The sequence below is a fragment of the Peromyscus californicus genome, unplaced genomic scaffold (genome assembly GCF_007827085.1).
Source record: "Peromyscus californicus insignis strain IS unplaced genomic scaffold, ASM782708v3 Scaffold_3__1_contigs__length_106647218, whole genome shotgun sequence".
Lineage (NCBI taxonomy): Eukaryota > Metazoa > Chordata > Mammalia > Rodentia > Cricetidae > Peromyscus > Peromyscus californicus.
Genome location: NW_026294551.1, coordinates 78,391,048 through 78,416,405, shown reverse-complemented (window position 1 = coordinate 78,416,405; position 25,358 = coordinate 78,391,048). Strand labels below are relative to the sequence as shown.

General features: G+C 43.8%; 1 protein-coding gene across 6 annotated transcripts in view; it reads left to right on the top strand.

Moving 5' to 3' along the window:
• Positions 1–416: 416 nt before the first annotated feature.
• Ebf1 (EBF transcription factor 1) overlaps positions 417–25,358 on the top strand; it is a 411,013-nt gene continuing 386,071 nt past the window's right edge. For 2 of the 6 annotated variants that reach the window (XM_052758378.1, XM_052758375.1), the window contains exons 1-5: positions 418–1,421; positions 3,555–3,711; positions 4,309–4,372; positions 5,061–5,116; positions 16,401–16,474. In XM_052758378.1, the coding sequence (XP_052614338.1) occupies positions 1,288–1,421; positions 3,555–3,711; positions 4,309–4,372; positions 5,061–5,116; positions 16,401–16,474 (485 nt within the window). In that variant the 5' untranslated portion in view covers positions 418–1,287. Of the gene's footprint in view, positions 1,422–2,913; positions 3,459–3,554; positions 3,712–4,308; positions 4,373–5,060; positions 5,117–16,400; positions 16,475–25,358 lie in introns of those variants that run through there. The other 4 variants (XM_052758377.1, XM_052758376.1, XM_052758379.1 and 1 more) reach the window with 4 other exon arrangements.

Sequence of the window (25,358 nt, the reverse complement as noted above, 5' to 3'; positions counted from 1 at the left end):
GCCTCGTCAGTCCTTTTCCCTCCACTTTTGCCCCCGAAGTCCCAAGACAGCGGAACAAGGTACCAGGTGTCTGCCCAAGGAGACGCAGACTGCCATGGTGCAGACCCTCTCAGCCCAGATCCCTTAGAAGGATATCTCCATCTCTTTCCCTCTGCCCCCTTTCTCGCTCCTCACGGCCCCGCTCCTGCTCTTTCCCAGTCTAGAAGCCGGTGCTCAATGCTCCCTCGCTCGCCACTTTGCCGGGAACTTTGGCGACTCCCCTGCGCCACCCGGAGAAGGATGTTAATGAGGGAGTGTGGCCCGGCTCTGTGAACAAGCCAGCTCAGGAGCTGCGATTGGCTGCGGCAAGGCGGAAGGATGACGTTATGCAAAGAAGGGGCGTGGCCAGACTGTGAGGGCCCCGCCTCTTTCCCTTTGGGGTTAGTGTGCCTGTGTTTAGCTCTGGGGAGAGTCAAACTGGATTCCACAGGGAGAGCCTGCAAATCACTTCTATTTTAGCAAGGAGAAAACAGAATCTCCATCCAGCAGGGTCCACCCCTCTCTTTCTCCCTCTCCTCTCTCTTTCTATCTCTTTCCCTCCCCCCCTTCCTCTTTCCCTCTCTCTCCCCTTCCCCCCACCCTCTCCGGTGTATCTGTCTACAGCAACCAGCGTCCTCATCTACAAGCACGGAAAGGAAAGAAACATCTTTGGTTGAGAGAGGAGGAAAAAAAAAAAAAAGAGAGAGAGAGAGAGAGAAAAAAAAACTTGCCTGATTGTGGAAAATGACACTTCAAGTAGCCAAGCCGGCTTCGAGAGTCGTATCTATTGTTTCTTAAATTGTCATCAGGGTGGTTTTTTTTTTCTTCCTGCTTCTTCAAGTGAAGGTACCTCTACAAAAGGAAACTCCAGCCCCTCCTGTTCTCCAACGGCCTGTGATTACTACTACAAGAAAAAAAAAAAAAGCAAAAAAAAAAAAAAGCAAAAAAAAAGCACCCAAACTCAAAATCAACCAACCAAACAACCCCCAACAGCCAAGCATACATCTCTATTTTTTCTTAATTTTGGTCTTTTCGTTGGATTTTCCCTTTCTTTTTTTCCTCGCCCCCCCCCTTGTTATCGCTCAGTTTTGAGCGAAGGTTTACATTTTTAAAAATTTTGCTTTTCAGCCCGCCGCCTTGATGTAGCGCGAGTTTCATCGACTCGAAAAAAAAAAAAAAATCTGTGGTTGGCGTTTTTCTTCTTCTTCTTTTTTTTTTTTTCAATATTTTCAAAGGGGAGGAGATTTTCCACAAGAAAAGGTTGTTTTCATGTTTGGGATCCAGGAAAGCATCCAACGGAGTGGAAGCAGTATGAAGGAAGAGCCGCTGGGCAGCGGCATGAACGCGGTGCGGACGTGGATGCAGGGCGCCGGGGTGCTGGACGCCAACACAGCGGCGCAGAGGTGGGTACCGCTCGGGGACCGACCGTGGCGGAGAGGCCGCGGGCTAGCGGGAGAGCCCGGAGGCGGCGGAGGCGGCGGCGGCGCGGCTACCCGGGGCCCGGCCACGCGAGTGCGTCTGCCGCTGTGCAGCGCTCGCCGCCGGGGCTCCGCGCTCCCGGGCTGCGCAGCACTTGGCGCCGGCGGCCGGAGAACTACGCGCTGCGGAGCTGCTGGAGGGAGCCGAGCCCAAGCTTCAGCGGCACTCTCCGCAGCCTCCTCTGCGACTGTTTTCATTTTGTTTTAACCCAGAAGAGGCGTCTCACCAGCACGGTGTTGGATGGCTGTGCTTTTCTCACGGCTTGTTTTCTTTTCTGGGTGGTTGTATTTTTTCCCTCTTCCTCCCCTTCCCTTTCCCCCTTATTTCTCTTCAGTTCTTCCCTTTCTTTACCTTTTCTTCTTCCCCCTTTTCCGTCTTTCTTACTTAATTTTATACTCTCTCCCCTTCTTCCTTCCTTTCCCTTAAGTTTCACATTTCTTTCCTTTCTCCCTGCCTTTTCTTTCTTTTTTCTACCTCCTTTCATTTCTTTTTTTCTTGTCCTTCCTTCTTACACCCTTGCGTTCCCACTCTTCTTTTCTTTCCTCCTTTCTCAGCTCCGCTCTTCTTTCTTTTCTCACCTCGTGGTCTCCCTGTTCTCTCTCCCCGTTTCTCTCCCGGGAGTCTCCCCTGACTTCTCCTGTCTGGTTCTCTGCTCGCCCCCTCTGTTTTTCTCCCTAGTCCTAGTTTTTCTCACCTCGCCTGCAGAACAGCCGTTTCCAACTTTAATTCTCACATTTCCTAAAAGCCTTCCTTGGCCCCCGTCACCTTGGCGTCCTCCAGTCCCCCTCTCACTCTCCAGAGTCTACACTGAGTGGCTTGGAGGCCATGCCCTGGGAGGCCAACTTGAGGAACTTCCCTGAGCACAACCAGAACCCTGTCCAGGGGCTCTTGGTCCCAAGTGAGAATTGGTACCCTATCCTTTTCATTCCTGGCCACCAGCTGGGCTTATGGGAGTGGAAAACTTGGTGGCCCCAGGCCCCATTAGACGGAAAAGGGGCAGAAGGAGAAGGAAGAGTAATTACATCATTCCAGTTTTGGGGGGACTAGAGACAACTGTCCCTGTACTATATCCATGCCGGCTGAGCACAGGGTAGGGAGTGGTTGGGAGTGAGAGTGAATTGGGTAACTAGGCTGGAAGCGAAAGTGTGTGTGTGTGTGTGTGTGTGTGTGTGTGTGTGTGTGTGTGTGTGTGTGTGTGTGTTGCCCGGTTTTGTCCGGCAGTTTGGGCTGTCAATGCGGTGCCCCCGGGCGCCCCAGTCTCTAGTCCCTGGTGGAGCTGCTCAGCCAGCAGCCGTGGCTTTTTGGGTTTCTGGAATGTGTGGAGATGATTTCTCAGAATGGCAAAACTTTGTCAAGACAGGTCTTTTATTAGAAAACAAAACCAAACAACATCAACAACCACACGGAACAATAAAACAAAACATCCCAGTTCCTGTTCCCATGGCGATCGATCATTTCTAATAGTCGCGAGTCCCATTCTGGGACCCTTCTCCCCTTGCTTGTGTTTGCGGAGAAAATTAGCGTGCTGAGGCCGGGCACCGGCAGCTGGCCGAGGCTGAGGAGGCTTCCTGGAGGGTGGCTGCTGCAGCTATCAGCCTAGCATGCCAGCATTTCGTTTCCACCTGCCCACTTACTAGTGAGATTTGGAGGCGCAGTTGGAGCCCATTCCCACGCCTTATCCTTCGAAGTTGTAAAGTGCGCAGTTTGTTTCCAACCTCCTTCACCTCACCCACGGTCACGTTTCCTCTGCACGCAGCGCGCTTCAAGTGGAGTAATGAGTGTAGCGTTTTATCTCGCGCCCAAAACCCAAACAAAACTTTCACACCTCTGAGTTCTGAGGACCCGCTGTCTCTGGACGGGGAGCTCAGGAACAGGAGTGGCATGTGTGCGGTTCTTCAGCTCCGCTTGGGCTCCTGATGGGTCATGGAAGGCGCCCAGGGGATGTTTTGGGAGCAGAGGAGGTGGGTGTTGGGGGGTTCGCTCGCATGTCCTGGGTGACAATGGGAGTGCGGGACAACGTCTGGCTTAGCGATCTAACTCTGCGTCTTTGGTCGCAGCGGGGTGGGTCTGGCCCGGGCTCACTTTGAGAAGCAGCCGCCTTCTAATCTGCGGAAATCCAACTTCTTCCACTTCGTCCTGGCCCTCTACGACAGACAGGGTCAGCCCGTGGAGATTGAGAGGACTGCCTTTGTGGGGTTCGTGGAGAAGGAAAAAGTAAGTGGGCGCAGCGCCGTCCCCAGAAGTCCCAGGCTCAGGGAGCAGGCCCAGCAGCCTTAGAAGCCACCACCGAGCGAGCGAGCAAAGCTATCCTCACACTCCTGTGAGCGCCCCCCCCCCCCCCCCCGAGTCACTTCCCGTCCTGGACGAATCCAGGCTCCTGGGACACAAGGTCCTGCTCCAGAAGGTTAGCATGGAGCCCCCAGAACTGGAGACAGTCCAGGCAAAATGAACCCGACTTCAGTCTAGCTTGGGAGCCCGGGATGTGGTAGCTCTGAACTATCAGACCATGCACTGCTTTCCTCAGATGGCTCAGGCTGCAGTCCCCAGGTCCTAGGTAGAGTCTCACCCATGTGCACCTCACGGTATTTTCTGGAATGGGACAGAGAGAGAGGAGAGAGCAGTTTGGGATGGAGGTGGAGAAGGGATTAACTGTTGGCCACAATTTCTGTTGCTATCTGGGCTGGCTGGCTTCACAGGCCGGGGGTGGGGGGTGGGGGTCCCATTCGGGAAAAGTTGCCTTGAAGTTGGTGCACTCGCTCACCCAGACCTCTCTCCTCGTCTCTTGTGTCTTTGGGCCCTGCTGCAAACCAGGAAGCCAACAGCGAAAAGACCAATAATGGGATCCACTACCGGCTCCAGCTCCTCTACAGCAATGGTGAGGCTCCTGTCGGGTCGGTGCCAGCACCCTGGGGCTCCGGGTCAGGGCAGGGGGCTCACGGAGCTCCAGGTGGACGAAAGCCCCCCAGCGAAGCTCAGTCGTCAGCCACCCTCCAGGTGAACAGGCCTCTCCGAAATTTCATGCTAGGAAGTTTCTCACCTGAGGAGGCGGAGGGCGGCTTGGTCAGCCCAGGGCTGACTGGAGGCCACTTGGCCCTAACTAGACCACTCTGCTGGCTTCTATCCTCCCCTTCTTGAAGCCTGTTTTGCTCGGCCCAAATTCCAGGTCGCAGGGCTCCTCGGTTCTGGGGAGCTAGGAGTGGTGGTGGTCCTGATGGATCCAGGCGACTGCAGAGGGGCTCTAGCCTGGGGAGGGAGAATGGCCAGGTGTGTGTGTGTGTGTGTGGGGGGTGTCCCACCTCATTTCTAGCTCCAGTGCTTGGTGGAGTCTGGCTTCCAGGGGGAGGGGGCATCTGAACGAGGCCCGCAGATCCCTTCAGGATTCTCGGGAGGGACATCCTGGCTCTCCGGGTTCAGGACAGCAGGAGTTCCCCTTGGCCTTGGGCCCCTTTGTATGCAGCTTTTGTTTGTTGCTCTTGTTACTTGTATTGTGGAGTTCTTTTTTTTTTTTTTTTCCTTCAGGGCTTATCCTCTCTCTTAATTTTCCTTCCTCCCTCCACCCCCAGGGATAAGGACTGAACAGGACTTCTATGTGCGCCTCATCGACTCCATGACAAAGCAGGTAAGTTTCTTAGAATTCCACACTGTGCGGATGACTCTCGGGTCACGACATTTGCTGCGGTTCAAAAGCTGGCTGTGCCACCACTGAGAGATGACTCGAAGGAACCCCAACTCTCAAAGCCAGGGTGGCCCTGGCAAAGTGGTGGCCGCGCAGGCTTCCCGGAACATTCTTGTGGTAGCGCCTCCGCCTGGGGATCCGCCAGAGGCTCTTTTCCCTCCCTGGGACACCCAGGCCTGATGATTAAGACTTGTGATGCTGAGTGAAGGTGTAAGGACTGGACTTCCTCTGACTTGGCTAAAAGAGCCCTAGAGACCCTCCCACCCTCAGGAGGCAGTATGGCCTGAACTTCTGAAAGACAAACTAGCCAGGCTTTATCCAAGGCCCAGGCCTGAGGAACTTGAGGGGTGCAGGGTGAGATGAGGAGGCAAATGCTGGCTTCTCCAGGAGTGCGGAGCAGAATGAAGTTTGCAAATGACTTCTCCACGGATTTTTATTTTTTTGAAAGGCGGTGGTATAGGAAAATAACGTTGGAAGTGGGAGCGTATAATTGTTCGAGGGTATTTTGCAAACACCCTCCTGCTTTGGCCTCCAAGTTTGGCTGGGAGCCAGGCAACAAAAGCTAGCTAGCTTTCTGTCTTAAAGGTACACGGAAGGCATTTTCTTAGGCTTTGCCAACGCTCAGTGTCAGGCAGTATACATTAAGGTTGAGTTATGTTTTAAAAGATACAATTATGAGCCAAGTTAGAAGCGAGGCTTGACATTTTAATGAGGCGCAGGAGTTTTTTTTTTTTTTTTACTTCCCCCCCTTCTTAATTTTAAGAAAAAGTATAGTTTCAGAATGAAGTAACTGGTTAGTTGAAGTAACAGAAAAAAGACAGCTTTATTGAGAGGAGGAAATAATTCAGAACAAAAAGAAAAGTTATCTATTTACAGCAAATAGCAATTTAGTACTAGGATTAAAAATGTGTTTACTTGATTGTCATTTAGAAATATTCCCTTTAAAACAAGGAGGGGTGCACTTTCTTCACTGGTTTAGACAGTTTGGAATTAGGGTGTGCATGCATAATTAAAGATAGCTTTAGATCTGCCAGGCTGTAATGTGCTCAGTACACATTAATAAGCTGTTGGGAGTTTGAAATCTTAGCAGAAAGCATTTAATAACAGCTCTTGTTGATTATCATGTTCATATTTATTGTGACTCAAGTAAAATATATGAAATTGTGGGTATGAAGTATATTTTTTAAAGTAATAGTATCTGAAAAAATTGACATCATGTTATTTCCCTTAACTATTTTTCTCTCTGGAAGATTGTGTTCATTTCTTAGTTGACAGCTCAGAGTAAATTTCCATTTATTGTTTCAATCATAGTTATTTTCTTGACTGCATTTGATGGCTATATAGGATAATTGTCTTTCCTTTGGACTCTAAATTTTTAAATTTTCCCCCTGCTGATCAGAAGCACAAAAAAAAAAAAAACACTTGATTTTAGCAACTTTTAATTTGATGTCAAAACAAAAATATATTAGGTGGAATTTTGTTTTTCAAAAATTGTTTTTGATGTGATGGGTATCCTTTCTTGCCCTTCTCATCAGAGAGGAGTGGGAACAGGGGAGCCAGAGGGAAGAGAATGGACACTACCTATACTCTACTTGTGTTTATTCGGACTTACTTTTTAAGATAAAGGCATGCACACAAACAGCAGTGTAAGGCCGATGTGTTCATGGGACACTGACCACTGAAACTGTAGGCCACACTATGACAAGCACTGTTCCAAGGAGCATAAAATTAGGACATGTTGGAAGAGATTGTTTCTATCTGACTCAAACATCCCCTTCAATTCTGATCTCCCTAAACAAATAGTGCTACCAAGAATTCATTTTATCAATATACTTTCTCATATGAGAACAGCGGAAGGATTTTTAAAAATATAAAACAATACATCAAATATTTCACTAACAAGGCCATAGGGCTTTTTTTTTTTTTTTTTTTTTAATCTACAGATGAAGGTATCTTTGACTATTTGATAGCATCATAAATGCTATGGGGAGGGAAAGAGGGGAAATGATTCATTTTAAAAAATAATAGGAATAAAAATTATTTGCCATATATTACAAAAAGTTTAAATTATAAATACATGTAGTTACATGTTCTAGTTAGAAGCAACCTGGTGTGGGGGGGGGAGGTTTAATAATTAGGTAAGTTGGTACAAAAGTAACAAGACAAAAGGCATTTTAGGATGGGCCCATTTGCTTTCACAATAATCGAGTAAGCACCTTTTCTATAACTTTCACTTTGAAAGGCAATCCATGCTCATTAGCCAGTTGCTTGCTTTTTGATTACATGCTGCAAGACTTTTGGAAGTAGGTTACCTTCTTATGTACTCAGTTAACATCGTAACACTCCAAAAAAAGCAGATAGAAATACCAGAAGCCTTACTTTCTTAGCTGCAGAATCATGTTCATATTCAGCTTCAGGGATAAAACAGTGGACCTTCCTGTAGTTCAAAAATATTCTATGAGAATTAAATGCTTAGTCTGATTTAAACTTTCTAAAAGTGTTGATGCTGTGTAAATATACCGTGGCCTCTTTAACCAAAAGTAAGGATTGACAGAGGCTGAGTGATTAAGTGGTAACACTGCCCCTCTGTGAAATGCTTTCTGATGCATTCCAGATTTTGATAGTTAGAGTGTGGGACAGAATACAATTGGCAATGTGACGAGTTCTAAGAACACCAGAGCTGGTGGAGGGAATACCTGGCCACTATGAAACCTTCTCTTCACTGTCTACCCCTTTTCATATTAGAGATGTCCCTTTGTGCACGTGATGTCATATCCTTGACTTGCAAGCTGGGGTGAACATTCAGAGGGAGTCTTCAGCCAGTACCCTGCAGAGGCTGCTGTGCACACTTCAGCTGTATAGGTTGTTCCTCATTTTGAGTGACTATAGCAGTACTGAGAGGAGGCAGAAATGTACTCAATCAACCAAGATGTATGAATACGACACAGTGTTTCACACCTTCCTAAAGTGTCTCATTAGACTATTTTGAGAAATGATTCCTAATTTTGGACTCTACCAGGAATGATGGAACCACATTATGAGCGAATGTGTAAGGCTCTGGGGTCCCATCTCCCATGCCTCCATTGTAAAACATAGGGTATAAAATTTGAAAACAACAACAACAACAAAATGAAACAAAACAAACCCAAACAACAAACAAACAAACAAAAGACCAAATCTGTTCAATTAGAAAAGAAATCTCTTGCTTTTGGGAAGGGTTGTTCAAAACCAAGTTTAGCTGGCCTAAAAATAGATTGTTTTTGTGTCATTGCTGTTTTTGGTATTCTATTAGTGAGCATGCAAAAGCCCTCAGGATCCAGGAGTTTATGGCTGATGCATCCAGAAACAGTGTTAACTGTAGAAACTTTCCTGTACCCAGTTGGGGAGGCCTGAGGCTTAACCTGCCTCACTTTGGGTTTTCATGTGTCATTTGAGATGTGATTGTGTTCCATGGTTCCTTCTGTGAGGTATTTATCTTTGAGTAGTTAATAAACACAAAACTAGCTCATTTCTTCTTCCATCTCACTCAAAGAGTGAGTTTTTCAAGTGATACTTAAATAATGGAAATCCAATCCCATGTTCCCTGCCCCCACACGAAAGATTTTTTTTGTAATTTATTTATTTTTGAGAAAGGCAAACAGAAGTCACATAATCTTAGTATGCACAGATTTAAAGGTGGGATATGTAGAGAGGAGAGGGCCCTACTGCTGATGCCGAGGGAGTGCCGGCACAGTAAATGTAAAGGTTGGCAGATTTGTTCCAGAGCTAGATTTTTTGTTTTGATATTCCCAGCCCTTAAAGTTGTTGATTCCACTTTATTTTCCTGCCATTGATTGTTTCATTATGTTCTACCATGGCTACATAGGTTTGATGAACAACTCTTTCATTTCATTGGTAGATAAACACTTTTTTTGGGGGGGAGGGGCATATCTATAAGTTCCCAAGGAATTTACCAGGCCAGCAAAGAGGCTCTTTCATATATCCAGGGAACAAGCAAGAAGGGACAGAGCAGGTTTATGTCAGGGGCTGTATTTCAACAGCTTTCTGTCTTCTTTGGTAACATGTCAAAAACGCAGGTGATTTAAATTTCCTTGCACATAGAGGAATGAAGAAGTTTGGAATTTTTATGCATGATCAGGACCTGTGTTTGGGAAAATGTAAACTCATCACAGTGGAAAATGTGTTGTTTGGAGTCTGGGGGTGAAAACAAAGCTGATGGTTTTGGAGAGATTGCCGGAGCCAGATGGCCTAGTACTTCCCCAGTCTGGCGGCCCAACTGCTCCCTCCTGGATAATATACAGCCATTTGTTCGGGGATATTTACGCTAGAGCTGTTTCCATGTGAATGTTTGAACAGCATTAAAAACGAACATATTAGTCGGGATGCATTTATCGAACTCATATGGCTGTACAGACAGCCTGTTATCTGTGTGTGTGTGTGTGTGTGTGTGTCTTGCTGGGGATGAGGACTATTTGGACATGGACATGCGTGAATTGTTGACATTGGTTTTGAAGCAGGGAAGATTTGGTTTTAGAGAGGAATTAAAATATATATGCTTTTAGAATCAAACTAATGGGCATGATGGTTGCACCCAACTCAAAGTTCTGCTGTGAAAATTAAATGGATCCATATCTGCAAAGGGCTTAGTACAGTGATTGACATATATTAAGTATATAATAAATTAGCTGTTCTTATGATTTTATTATTATTGCTCAAATGAGTTGACGACATAGTCAATTGTATCTACTAATGTAGTAAATGCAGTAACTATCTGAGTAGAATATCATTTATAACTTCTAGAAAAAAAAGTCATATGGAATTATTTGAAATATTTAGTTTTTTTTCCCCCCAAGGCATTTGAATAATATAAGGGCTTTTAGTTCTTTGAGACAGAAGGGATGCATCAGAAAGTCCCCTGCACTGGGGACTTGCGTGCCTTTTAGTCAGGGCCTGATGTAACTGAACAGCATAGTGAATATGATATCATGCCTAGCTCACTTTTGAAAACGGGCCTGCTTAGCTGCTGAGCTGGAATTACATCTTTGCAAATTGTTTGCCAGTAGCCAAGCTGCTACTTGAGGCAAAACGAGTTTTTATTTTACTCTACTATTAATGTTAGATTGCTGTTTGATACAATTGTTTATAAAATGTCAGATTTACGGTGTTTTCTTTGGCATGGCTTAATTTTTAACTAGGGTTCTTTTGCCTACTGGAAACCGGACTATATTAGCTAGCACTTTTTTTTTTTTTTTTTTTAATGAAAGGCAGTAGAACTTGGTGGGCAAATGTAATAATTGTTGTTTAGTGTGTCGGTACCGTAGGCATCATTGTTGCTTTTTGATTAGCTCAATTCTTAGTAATTTGCTATTATTGATAGCTTATATTTAGAAGGTACGCCCCCTTTTTTTTGATGAAGGCAGTTTTTATATTTATGGCCCTTTCTCTAAGGTGACAAATAGACTTTGCCTTTTGTTTGGTATTCAGAAATAAGAGTATCATTTTCAAGGTTACTATTTTGATTTATGTGGGAAATTCAAGTTTTTGTTACCCCTCCTCTCCTCCCTTCCCCACTTACTTCCTCCTAATTGCAAACCAAGAAAGATCCCTAATGAGAAAAATGCACATTCTCACTGCTCCCTTGATTCTGGTGTGGGGCACAAAGAGTTAAAACTATTAGAAAAGTAAACAAAGAAAACCAAGCTCAATTCTCTGAACTTCTCTAGGCATCCTATTGAAGTATGATCCCGGTGTATGCACACAGTGTCGTTTTCCTTTTGCTGTGTGGTCTTTATCCCTAGTAAGTTTCAGTGGACTTTTAAGCCTCGGTAATGTTTTGGAAAAGCCAGGGATGAACTATACTCCGAAGAGGCCTTTTTAAAGAGTGGCAACTGAGGCAAGCATGGTCCAGAGACTGACTGATTCTCAGAGATGTCACACACTGATTTATAACTAAGCGTTTGAAACGAATGGTGTTTTCTCTTTGGACAGCAATATTTCCACTACTGCTGTTTTGGGAGGGTGTGAAAGTTTTAACAATGCCTACGTTTTTCTTCTTTAGTTAATTACTTAAAAAAAAAATATGGTTCAAAAGACCATCTGAAAACGAGGAGAGGCTTAGCAGGAACTTGTATTTGTTTCTGCCTGCTTGTAATTTTCTGTTAGAGGTTGACATTTGGAGAGGAGAGACTACTGTTACGTTAGAAAATCGGGTCTCCAAATACGACCGGTTTTGACAACTTATCTCTTAGTAGCGCCAGGTTTTGAAAGTTGAGGTGAAGTTATTGCTATTTACTGGTTTATGTTTCTTCCTGTCCAAGCATCCCTACTGCCTTGGGGGATTTGTTTGCTCTTGGTAGGATTAATGTAAACATTATTTTCTGCTTGATACTTTATCTTTTGTTTCTATGGTTATAAACCTCAACTTGATTCACCTTCAATGATTTATTTAAATAACGCATTTTAATAATTTCTCTTGCTCTCCCTCCCATCTTCGTGGTGGCTCCCCCATCCTCACTTCTGATAAACACATTGATTTATTTAAGCCAGCGCTGTCTTTGTCGCTCTCTCAGCAGACCACCTTCCTCCCAATGAGCAGACACATGATTTACTGTGGAGTATGACAATGAGCCTTCTTCTCAGTGCTCCATTGTCTGGGTCCTAAACCAGCTGTCTGTTAAAATGGTTTCACTTAAAATAGTCAATGCTGTTTATATACCCCTGGGATCTCCCAGCTGATCCAACCTCAATCAGCTTGCCTCAAACCCCACAGAAGCATACATTTAAATTAGGAAGAGAAGCTGAAACCCCCAGTGCTCCCCCCCCACCAAATTAGTGTTAGAAGATACCTACTCTTTGGGGGGGGGTGTGTTAATGTCTAGATTTGCTCAACTGTGAACCAGTCTTGCTGTGTGTGCTAAATGTAAACAGTGAAAATGCTTTTAGTAGAGGAGCAAGCTAGAGGAGAACTTGGAGGCAGGGAAAGAGAAAAGGAAGGCTGAAGTCTACCTTAATGTTACTGTGACATCAGAGCTATCCAAATAAATCTATCATACCCTCTTATACCAGCTCCCATCCAAATGTTCATTTCTGAAACTCTTGTTTTCTGTGTGTTGTATGTGTATATGCATGCATACGTGTTTTCAGCAAGTCTTTTCAGTGATTAAGAAATCTGTAGTTGTTTATCTACAGTCTTAGGGGGAGTTCTGCCTTTGAATCACACGGGAAAGCTTGCTCCCTTAATGTGACAGCGTAGTGTACTCTAGAGACAGGAATTTTGTCCTTCCTGGCCCATGGCAGACTTCTACTCTCTTTTATTGCAGAATTTCCCAGAAGCAGTAGTTCTTTTTTTTCCCCTATGCATTGAGAACTCTTCTTATTCTATCTAGGCCCAGGGAGAGGGAAGACAGAAACCTCAGATTCCAGATCTCCCCAGAGTTCTTAATTATTTCTGAGCAAATCCAAACTCTCGGTTTCATTTTTCTATGCTTGATATGGTGAAAGATTCTCTGTTTTGACTCCACTGCCAGAAGCAGAGTGGTAGCTTGGTATTTGGTAAAGAGATGAGTTACAGAGGGGGTGAGCCTGTAACAAGTGATGCTCAGTTACCAGGGGAAAAACATGGGACTTCTGGGAGTCCCTGTGATGCCCTGCCCGGGTAGGGGAGGGGAGCCCTCAGCAGATTTGCCTTGCAGGGTATTATTAACTGGATATGGTCATGGTCCCACTCATTTCAACTAGTAGCCTTGGTAATAATAATAATAATGTTTATCTCATCCAGAAAGATCCAAAATGAGATCTTATATAACTGATATGCCTGCCACCCCTACCCCTGCCAAATAACACAATTTCTTCCCCTTCTCCCACCCCACCTTTCTCTCCTCAGTATGGAAACTTTACTGGTACCTGTGCACTGACTTACCAAGTTACTCATTTCAGTTTAGCAAGGCAAACACTGAAGTTGAGGCAGAGGCTATGTAGAGTCTTAGAACATGTAAACAACTTAGTGATACAAGGCTGTAGCACAAATTCATCATCAGATTTTTTTAGCACCTTGCTTGAGAATCTGATCAGTCATTTACTGTGTTTTCTTTCTCCCTTTTTTGATTTTTTTTAAAAACAGTGATTGCAGAAAATAAAGCAGACACAGAAGTTTTTAAAAAATATTAAATATATTTATTATTTAGTTTGTGTGATCAAGTGCACACACGTGCTCATGTATGTGTGGGGGCTCATGAGTGCCACAGTGCATGTGTGGAGGCCAGGGGAAAACTTGTCAGCTCTATCCTTCTGCCATGTGACTCCCCAGGATTTAACTCAGGCTACCAGGCTTTTTGGTGAACCCCCTTACTTGGTGAGCCATCTCACTGGCCGCAGTTTCTGGTTTTCAGAATATTTTAATTAATTCCTTCCTTCCTTCCTTCCTTCCTTCCTTCCTTCCTTCCTTCCTTCTTTTCTTTCTTTCTTTCTTTCTTTCTTTCTTTCTTTCTTTCTTTCTTTCTTTCTTTCCTCCTCCTCCTCCTCCTCCTCCTCCTCCTTCCTCCTCCTCCTCCTTCCTCTCTCTCTCTCTCTCTCTCTCTCTCTCTCTCTCTCTCTCTCTCTCTCTCTCTCTTTCCAGACAGGGTTTCTCTGTGTAGCCTTCGTTGTCCTCGAACTCATTTTGTAGGCCAGACTGGCCTTGATCTCAGAAATCTCCCAGCCTCTGCCTCTTGGGATTAAAGGCGTGTGGTGGCTGCATTTTCTTGAGTAAAGAAATGACTTGGGAATTTGAAAAAGTCATTTAGGAATATAGGAAGGAGGGCCAGTGAGAAGGCTCAGCAGGTAAATGTGCTTGCTGAGTGAGCCTGGAGACCTGAGTTCAATTCTTGATCCCCACATGATGGAAAGAGAGAACCAACTCCTGCAATTTGTCCTCTGACCTACACACACACACACACACACACACACACACACACACACACACACACACATATACACACACACACACACACACACAATGGCACATACCCCTCTCCACAATATAATAAATAAATATAATAAGAATAAAGGAAGAATTATGTATGCATGTTGAAACTAGTGATTAAAGATTTGAAACATAATAGGACATTAACATAATGCAAGTTATTGCCCCAGAAAACAGTTATGTATGACTAATAAATGGTAAAATGTAGTATTATAGTGTGCAAAGCTGACCTGTGGTCACTGTTGGATGGTGGGCATCACCCTAATCAAATGGTCAGAGTTTATGCTGCTAATAAGCTTGTGGATAATAGAACCTAGTTCAGAGAGGATTCAGTGTCACCCTGTGCTGTTGTCCTGCCTTGAAGTCTAAGACTGTAATATGATCTGGAGAAATCCAGACAAACCGAATAGAAGGATGTTCCACAAAGTAACTGGTCTGCATTTTCAATAATGTCAATGCCATGAACTCCAATGACTGGAGGATATTCAGAATGAAAGGAGACATGACAGCTGAGCGCAGTGATTAGTACTGGATTTGCTTTTGCTGTAAAGGACATTATTAGGTAATTGGTAAATCTCAATAAGGTCTGGAGATTAGATTATTCTATTGTATCAATGCTAATTTTCTGATTTAGATAATTGTGCTGTGATTATGCATGAAAATGCCTTGTTTTCAGGAAATGCATGCTGATATATTGAGGCCATATCTGCAATTTGCTAAAAAGTGATTTAGGGAAAAAGAGAAAAATAGGAAGCAAATTTAGTAAAATGCAAACATTTGAGGAATCTGGGTAATGAGTATCCTACCCTGGACTTCTAAAAATATTCTCTCAACCTTTCTAGAAGTCTACAGTTAAAGGAAAAACATTTTATTTTTTTTTAAATACAAGGTTATGATGAGTTAGCCATAAAAAATAGTTTTGATGGGCCAGTGGTAAAGAAATGTGCTTTTTTCCCCATCACCAAAACCTTTTTCCTTAATTTTTAATCTGTTGCAAAGTTTGCTTTGCTTTGTGTTCAGATACTATGATCAGGTCATGACCCATGGATCTGTCTGCACTGGGTCTTAAGTTGTGGAGGTTCTGTCTCCAAGTTCAAAACCAAAGTACACGAGAAAGAATGAGAAGTTAGGTACAGAAGTACTTTCGTGCACCACATAAGAATACGAATAATCTCTGGCTAATTTAAATAGCTTTGTCACTGAGAAACTGAGGATTCTGTGAATGTGTGAAAGTAATTTTATTAACAATTTGAAGCTGTGTTATATTAGTATTATGCAGTGATACAGTGTTAAGGGAGTTAAGTGTATGCTGATGCAGAATCCTGTTCTACCAATAGCACTGTGTTTTTCTTTGGCTGGGATAGTAACCTGTAGATCCATGTGCAAGCTTGAGGGTTTGGGGGACTGGGTGGGTGCCCTGAAGCATAATGTGATTGTGTTACACACACACACACACACACACACACACACACACACACACACAGAGAGAGAGAGAGAGAGAGAGAGAGAGAGAGAGAGAGAGAGAGAGAGAGAGAGAGAGAGAGAGAGAGAGAATCAAGCATTGTGGCTGGTGGTTCAGGACTCTGGATTTTGAGAATGAGACAGAATTCTTCGTTTAGGGAGCTGACTGTGACTTCATCCCCCACACAACATATACTGGCAAGTGCTCCTGTTTTGGTGGGTGTACACCCTACACCAGCACATGTTTTCAGCCTCTTGGTAGGAAGAGGGGTTTTCCCTGACTACATCGCTACAGAAATGACATAGTCAGTGAACAGACTTCTTAGTTTTTCCCAAACTTGTTTTCTGCTGCCTGCCAGTTAGAACACTAACTGTTGTATTTGGTAGTAGTGGAGAGGCAAATATGTTCTATTGGATAATCAAACCCACATGATTTTCTATATTTGAAATACAAAATATTGTAACTTCTTCAGCCTTCTGAAGCTTCCCTCTTTATTGATTAGACTTATTTTTATTCTGTATGGAAAGAGAATTATGGTTGTCTTGACAACAGATGCCCATCACATGCACTGATCCAAAGATGTGCATAATGAGGTGGTTGATAGGGCAGAGAGGATCACATCCTATTCCACTCAATTTGGGCTGATCCTGAGCAATGTGTCCTGAAATAATCAGCCTAGTGAGGCTTTTTGCTCCTAAAAGTTAATTGGCCCCCAGCAGGGGCAAGGCAGTGAAGAACAAGATTGTTACAGGTAATGCTCTGCTACTTGCTTCTATTTTTAGCTAAAAACATGTCTTTACTTTCAGGCCATAGTGTACGAAGGCCAGGACAAGAACCCTGAAATGTGCCGCGTGTTGCTCACACATGAGATCATGTGCAGGTAAGAAATTGCTCGCTTGCTCTCTCTCTCTCTCTCTCTCTCTCTCTCTCTCTCTCTCTCTCTCTCTCTCTCCTCAAGTAAAGATGAATTTGGATATCAAATCTAGGCAAAATCAGTTCCATTGGTTGGGTATATGTTTATTTTGCTCTTAGTAAATAATCTAGAAGAAAGGATTCTTAGACACATTTGACAGTGTCAGGGATCGCGGCGGTTCTCAATTACTTATTACATTTCATCTTGGAAGACATTGGTTTGCGTTTTGATACTTCACTGTTAGTGGCCACAGAGCCGTGCCCTCCCTCATCCTTCATGGCAGAGTCAAATACAATACAACCTGCTCAGTGGTGACATTTGCACCCAACTTCATGCTTGGTAAAACGAGAGTTCACTTGAAGCCGACAGAGGCTCCTGGTTGGGTCAACTTGAAAGTCATAGTTCCTCCTTTTGAGTTCTACTTAATATAACCCCCATAGACAAGCCTCATTTCTTCTTAAACTGATTTCTTTCTTTCTTTCTTTCTTTCTTTCTTTTTCTTTCTTTCTTTCTTTCTTTCTTTCTTTCTTTCTTTCTTTCTTTCTTTTTTTTCTTTCTTTCTTTCTTTCTTTCTTTCTTTCTTTCTTTCTTTCTTTCTTTCTTCCTTCCTTCCTTCCTTCCTTTCTTTTTTTTTTCTCCTTGCATTTGGTCTTTTGAGTTGTCCTGTTTGTATCTGAACATGAAGTTACTATTTCTTGGAGGTAGTGAGCTCTGAGATTGAGGGAGGCTAGTGAAAAGGAATCCCTAAGAGGTCTAATAATGTATGCTCCTCACATATGAGTCTTTTCGCTTCCCACTGTAATCATGCTGAAGTGGCATCTGAGACCACCTTCACCTCCATGGCCTCAGCCAGGCCTGCACAGGAGAGGGACCAGAACAGGGGGCGGCCTTTTAACTTATGCTCTTATTCCCTGTAAAATAACCTAGCGTTTTGCTCCCAGTATCTCTCAAGTAATTGGATAAAGCAGGAAGATGCCACTCCGCATCAGATGAAGGCTCCTAATTGCTTTGTTAGCTGAGCAGGCTCTCCCTGGCACAATGTGTGCTCGGCTGCTGAATGTCATTGACCAATCTGAGTGAGTCTTCAGCTGCTGTTTCGGCATGGGCAGCCCTCATCTGCTGCTCCTGGACTCTTCTGGAAAAGAATCTCAAAACCCTACAGGTGGAAATAGAATCGAAAGGGCTTCATGTGTTTCCTGAATGAAGTCCCAAATATTAACATTTGGGTCTATAAAAATTCCATTTTCCCTTTTTAAAAAATATACTTTTGATTTATAGTTCGAAGATACAGAAGAGTTTCGCACATTTTGCTTTAGTGATTTGTAAAACTCATTAATTATTCTAAAAACTAGGTTGTTTTTGTTCAGATTTAAAACAGTAGCAGAACATCCCCAAGTGGTGTGGGACTCCTTACATTAGTGGCAAAAGTTAGGTTTACCCTGTGTGTATGAACTGGATATAATCTAGCTGAGTGGTACCTTTCAGAATTAAAGGAGCAAACCCATTTTGAAAGCAGTAAAACCTGACCTTGTCTATATTACTACTTCCCCAACCATTTCTCTATTATTTTAGCCTCCCACAATTAGCATGCCATTAGGCTGAACCCTCCATGTAGAGCTGCACACGACTGTAGCCAAACAGGAAACAGGAAGATGGATTTCAACCAACAGGGCAAGCACTATCTATACATCGTGTATTTGCATTTTGTATCTGCATATGTTTGGATTATGCTGGAGAGAATTCTATTCTTGAACTACTTAGAGATATATTATGCCTTTCATGCACAGGCCCTCCCCTCTATTAATGCAGTTTATATTTCCCTTGTTTTTAAAATTCATTGGTCCAAAGTGCTTTATGATGCTGGTTGGTGTGCTTTACTGCTGGCGTTCCCTCTATTTCTCAGAAACATAAAAACAGCAAAAATAAAATTCTCAACCCACTGAAGGCAAATGATGCTGTTTGTACCGCGTGGCTAAGAGGGAAAAGCCATATTCCAAATGTCATCTTGCTAATGTTACAGATTACGGCTTTCCTGGCTGCCTATAGATGCGGAAGGGGTACTGTTTGTTTACCAGGCTGCCATGACCCCATTACACAAACCTGTCATCTATTGTGTGGCTAACAGTCTTTTAAATTGCAAATCTGATGCTCTTTAGGGGGCTTCAGGAAAAAAAATTCTCACTTTCCATACCATCCTATTTCTCTTGATTTCTTGCCTGTTGTAAGTGGAAGTTGGGATGTGCTGAATTTGCACCAGGGGTGCAAATGCAGCCTCAATTATAAGCATAAAATTAGAATCTGTTCACCATTAATCAGCCTGGCTAATTGCTATGCACCACCATTAGCCATATGGTGTGAAAGACAGCTTGCTCTCCCCAAGATGAAATTTCTTCATTGCAGACATGAAATAGTGAAGGCCCTGGATTTTAAAATAGCTTGTTTTAGATATTTAATTTCTAAACAACTTTCTGCTGTGCTTTCTATCAAAGCTAACGGCACAATAAAACTTTGCGTTGATGTCACAAAAGCTGTATGTTTATAGTGTGCTGGCTATGATGAAGGAGACAGAGAATTTCGTTCCACAAGAAAGGGTTTGGTGCATTCTGTTCATCACAGGCAAATGTAAGGGAAAGGAAAAGATAAGCAAGAGCCAGTGGTGTCTCAGGTGTTGTGAATTAAGAAAAAAAAAAAACCTTTGTGTTTTGTGGCGAAGGTGACCCCATTATGTGAGGTGGCTAAAGGAACTGACATTATTAGTTCATAATTGTTGACTCTTGGAGACAATCCCTCTTTGATTTGATGATGTGGAGCACTTCTGTAACACTATGAGAGAACCTCTGCCTTTTGGTGAATTGGAATCTATCACACCAATATGATGAAGTTTTTTCAACATAAGATGACTCCGTGAATCCTTATTTTTTTTCTTAAAGAGTAGGATTCTATGAGGGGTTTGCTTTATGAGCACCCTAACTTCTGTGTTTAAATGGAACCCAGCTTGAGAGGGGGATGGTATCCTGCTCTCCAGGCAGGCCGAGTACACAGGTGTTCAGTTCTAGTATCTGAAGAGGGCAGGTTATAGGCGCCCACACTAGGGAAGAATTCTTGCTTATTTTATTATTTTATTTTGTAGAAGAACCATGAATCTCAGGCTAGCTGCTTCCTCTTGTGCTTCCTTATTAGGCTTTTTCTTCCTTCCTTCCTCTTTTCCAGGTTTAGGCTGATTTCCTCCTTCAGACATCCACTTAAGTATGACTTCTCCAGGGAAGTGCCTCTGGCCCTTGGCCCAAGTCATATGCCCTAGTGAGCAGTCCAATGGACCAGGTGCTCTTAACCTTCATAGTACTCTGTGCCTTGCAATGACACCTTACTGCCTGTCTTTATTCAGCCAAGCCCCTTAAAGGGCCCGGGAAGTGACTCAGTTTTCTTTTATGCTTCAGCTGGCCCAGTTGTGAAATGGGACATTAATACTGTCTCGGAGAGTAGTAGTTAAGGTTAAATGCCATAGTTTCTATAAATTCTTAGCATGATGCCTGGCAGAGTCAGAACTGAAAGCCTGTTATGATTCGAAATAATATTAATAGAAGCAGTAGTAGAAGCATCATTTGTGCCTGGCCAAGTATTTGGTACTTTGTTGCTCAAAGCAACTGTTGGTAAGAAAATATTGAAAGGAGGTTTAGTGTCTATAAAAACCTAGGTGTACCTGTTTTCATTATGGTTGTGGTGGTGATGTGTCTTTATTTTTTTAGTACCTACTATGTGCAAGGGCTTGTTGAGTTTAGAGCAAGCTAGGAGAGCTTGAAGTTGGAAGCTTTAGACATCACTTGGCAAAGGTTCTAATGTGATGGAAGACTTAGGCAAAGGACTATGTCAGTTGAGAGGGAGGATGAACTATTTGTAGATGGGTCATACATAGCAGTGGGAATGGAGAGAGATGAGATGGGAGAGGGATTTTAGAGGCTGCATTTAGAAGAGTTTATGAGCCAGGTGGTAGTGGCACACGCCTTTAATCTCAGCATTTGGGAGGCAGAAGCAGGTGTATCTCTGTGAGTTTGAGGCTAGCCTGGTCTACAAAGCAAGTTCCAGGACAGCCAGAAAGAGAAGACCCTGTTTCAAAAAATCAAAAAAAAAAAAAAAAAAAAAAAAAAAAAAAAAAAAAAAAAAAAAAGAAAAGAAAAGAAAAAGAAGAGTTTGTGGTCCAGGCAGGATTGCTTTGTGGAGGTATATAGCTGTGCAGAACTGTGGCCCGGAGCTGGGAAGAGGGACTTGGTCAAAGATAACCAGCTTCAGACTATGCTTTTCAAAGGTGTGAGAGAACTGAAACTGCAGGGAAGGTGGGATTGAGAAGTGTGGAAGAGCAGGGAGAGGGAGAGAATGGTTCCATCTTGAGAGGAATGATCACATTGAGTAAGAAGGTCACACTATAGAATTAGGAAGAATCTTGAGCCTATGGGGTTCAAGAATGAAAGAAGGGACATCAAGGTAGGGAAATCAGCCATGGGAGATTCTAGTGCTGGTGCGATGCAGATGGGTAAAGGAGGTAAAAGCCTCAGGTCACTGGTGACTCAGGAAGTAGATTCATGTAGGTACCCTGAGCGCTGGCATCACAGTTTTTAATGGACCCAACTGGTAAGAAGTGGTGGCCACTCTTACAGGAAGAATGCTGATCAGCGAAGGAATGAAGGAAGACTAGACAATGTTTGAAAGCACAGAAAAAAAATCAGTCAGGAAAGCAGAGTTCCAGATATGAACCCCATTAATTCACAGGGCCAAGAGTGCCCTGGTAAGACAGACTGGGTGGAGACTGCAGGATTGAGTGCTTGGAGATCGAGTGTTCTGAAAACAGGGAACTTGTAGGTGCGGGAGGGTGATAAAGGACAGAAGAGTCAATAGGTCAGATTCCTTCAGAACTTATCCCCCTTTGTAAGTATTAATCAGGTTATCTGGTAATTCACAGAGCCCATGCTCTGGTCACTTTGGCTGAGGAGGGTAGGAATCTTCATTTTTATTGAGATGCTCAGTTTGAAATGACTCCTTAAGCAAGGAGTGGTTGCACCTGTCTGTAATCCCTGCACTTGGGAGGCAGAAGCAGAAGATCACTGTAAATTCGAGGTTAGTCTGCGCTGGGATAGTGAGTTCTGGCCCAGTCAGAGCTGCCTCACAAGCCTCAGATCTTAATTGTCCCTATGCACTACCCAAATGGCATCGCATATATCTCCAGTGGCAAGAGGCTCTTCTTCCAGAAAGAAGTTATGTGCTTGAGATGACGATCTGCAGGCATCAGGGACTAGGGAGCATTCAGATGTTTCCTGCCCTGATTTATGAACCAGTGAGTCAGCTCACTAGACATCTGCCACCTGTGTTAGGCTGCTAAGCAAGGGACTCCTAAGTCTGCTCTTTCTCTAACTGGGCAGAACTAGTTGGGAGCTACACGGTTCCCGCTGAGGAAGAGGCTGCTGTTCTGAGTCTCCCGTGCATGTAGCCCACACCAGGTGTGGGGGACTTACTGCTGTGACTGGCCACATGGCCGTCCTGTCAATTTGGGTTGTAGATTAAAGAGGGATGCAAAAAGTAGTGGCACCTGCTTGCTTTTTTGGGGATCCTGATCTTGGGCAAATCAAATCAGGCAAGCCCAAGTCCCCTCACTAGATGCCTGCAGCAGGGAGCATGTGCTGAGCCTGAACAGGCACAGATGGCAGGAGGCTGAGAGATGCTGTGTGAGTAGATGGGGGCCTCAGGCATGCTCATTCTGTTTGCTTTGATCAACGTGGTTCCTTTCCCTCGAAGTACTTCTTCAACTGTGTCATTTACTGGATTGCCTCAGTATAAGCCCTCTTCTGCCTAAACACTAGTAATTTCATTCTTACAGCCTGTCCTTCCTGGTTAATGCATGCCTTGGGTGTAGTGGAGATCAGTGCCCATCTTTCTTTCTTTGACTGGAGTGGAGAGAAATGCATCAGTTTAGACTGTCTTCAATGGTAGTCTGTCAACCCTACCTCCTTTCCTTTTAGTGTATAGAGTGCCATGAATATAGAGGTGCATACACACATATACACTTCCAGGTACACACACACACACACACACACCACACACACACACACACACACACACACACATATTGCTTGTACATACATATAACTGTATGATGCAGCAGTGTGACCCAAGAAACAAGAACCTGTTTAAGCTAGTTTTAATATTTTGTATAAACTTTTCTTTCTAAGTGTGTGGTGACTTTCATTTTCTTCCTTTTTCTGTCTTTTCGATTTTCCTTACTTAATTCCCATTCTGGCCTCTTCATATGCCTGTGTCTTTGGGTCCCTTGGAGTCACAGCAGAGAGATGTGGTAGAATTCATCTTACTGTTACCTGGGCATCTTTGTGTCATGGAGATGAGGGCTCTGCATAAGGTGAACAACATCTCTGGGGCCAAGAGTGGCATTTGTTTGGAGGAGGAGGTTTGGTGTGTGGATGGGATAGAGTGAACAATGCCTGACTAGAGAGTCAGCTTTGCTTTTTGATCTGCCATTCCCCCAGTACACCACACTTGTTCCTAAAGTTGTTGATGAATAGTCATCCACTCATTCAATCATTTACTCATTGAGTCATTTAATAGCTGAACTCTGATATTCTATCTCAAGCTTTATGCATGGGGTAATGGATATGGACAGTTTCTACCTTCATGACGCGGATAAATTAGCAGAAGGGGAGGACGGAATGGGAAAAATTCCCAAATAAAATGCCCCAATACATAAGTAACAGGTTGAGCTGTGTTGTAGTAAATGCCCAAGAGAAAAACTTCTTAATTTAGATTAAGGGTGAAGTGTCAGGTAAGCCAGGGCATCTACACTGACTTCCAAGGGCCAAGGAAAAGTGGTTGTGAACCGAAGGACAGGAGGAATGCCCAGCAGAAGCTTGCCTGGCCTGGACTTGAGGTCTGATGGAGCACGTCATGTTAGAGGGATCGCAAGTGGCCCATGAGGCTGGAGCTTGGCAAGCTGAAAAGAAAGGGTGACAGGTCAGTGGCCTGGCACTATGCCACACTGGGTTTATTCAAAGTGCAATGGGAAGCAGTTTCAAAGGTCTTAGACAACGCAATGGCACAGTCCCCGGAACATTTCAAAAAGATCTGCTGGATGGGACAGATTTGTTAGGTAGAGTCAAAGTGGAGACAGCAAACCGAAGAGGGAGGCTTTGCAGTACTACCCAGTAATAAATTCAAGTGACTGAACTGAAGACAGTAGCGGTGGGTATCGGAGAGAAGTCCTGGGCTTGAGTGGCGGTGGGTGGGGGGATGGCTCACCCACCGTTATAATCAAGCAAGCTGGAAAAGTTCCCCGAGGACATTTCACCCAGGAAGGACTGTAGTGGGGGTATAGCCACCAAGGGTCTACTTGTTTTGAGAAGGAGAAGGAAGGAGAAACAGGCTTTCTCACCCATCTGCTTTCCTCCCTGGATAAAGGCCTGCTTTTGATAATCACTCCCTCTGCATAGCCCAGGCTTCTCAGACTTGGAGTAAGGTCAGGGTATAAACACAAGGGTGACCCTGGTCCTGCCCCACCTTGGGTTCTTAATTGGGCCAGCCATTCTTAAAGATGACACTAACCTGACAAGCTGAGAGAACACTGGTGGAGGGGATCAGCCCTCAGGAATAACAAAATTAGGTTTTCAGATATTATTTTATACATTTTGTGTGTGCATGTGCATGTGTATGTATGTGTGGGTGTGCATATCATCGTGCATTTATGAGGTCAAAGGACAACGAGGGAGTAGGTTCTCTTTCCACCCTGTGGGTCATGATCGGTTCAGGTCTTCAGACTTGGTGGCAAGCACCTTTACTTGCTAAGCCCCTGGAGTTGAGTTTAAGCTATTTATTTTGCGCACATGCCAACTCCTAACATTTCTTCTCCCCTGTGTCTTTATTGGTCTCTCATAGTGTGACTTAATAGTAGAACAGAACTTAGGCTCAGAGAAAAAAAGTTCCTCTGAATCAGAAAGTGACTAGGTTGTGGGGGAGCTAGTGTTTTTCAGCTGGGGGCTCTGAGAATGGAGACACAATTCTTTCTATTGCCCTTCTGAAAATAAAGACTGAGAGCAAGCTCCAAGCTGATTCATCTCTCAGGGATTCAGTGAAAGAGAAGAAGATGTCTCAATTTTGGTGAAAGACTTACTATGCTTGGAAATATTTCTGGGTCTGAAAAGTGAAATTCAATGTTTGGTAGTCTCTAACAGGTATCTAAATTTAGGGTGTGTGTGTGTGTGTGTGTGTGTGTGTGTGTGTGTGTGTGTGTGTGTGTGTTTGTGCAAGTATGTGTATGTTTGTGTTAGTATGTGTGTATATTTGTCTGAGTATGTATATGTGTGAGTGTGTGTATGTGTATGTGTTTGTATGTGTGTGAATGCGTGTGTATGTTTGTGTGAGCACTGTGTGAGTGTGTGTGTGAGTTTGTGTTTATATATATTTGTGTGAATGTGTGTGTGAGTGTGTGTATGCTTGTGTATGTGTGAGTGTTTGTTTATATGAGTATGTATGTGAGTGTGTTTGTGTGTGTGTGTGAGTGTGTGTATGTGTATTTGCACACATTAGAATGTATAAGAGAGACAGAGAAAAGTACATATTTTACTTATGGTATGTAGTGGAGTCCAGTTCTTGAGGAACCTTCCACCCTTCTTCATTGATCAAGCATGTTCTTCCACATTGTAGTCCTGGGTGGAGCCCAGCCAGAGGACAACTTGTTACTTACAAGCATATTTCAGATGGATAATTTTCTTCGGAGGGTGGGTATTTTTCAGAAACATGATATTTTCAGCTGAGGCTTGTATATCTCAGGTGGTAGAGTGCACGCAGGAAGCCCTAA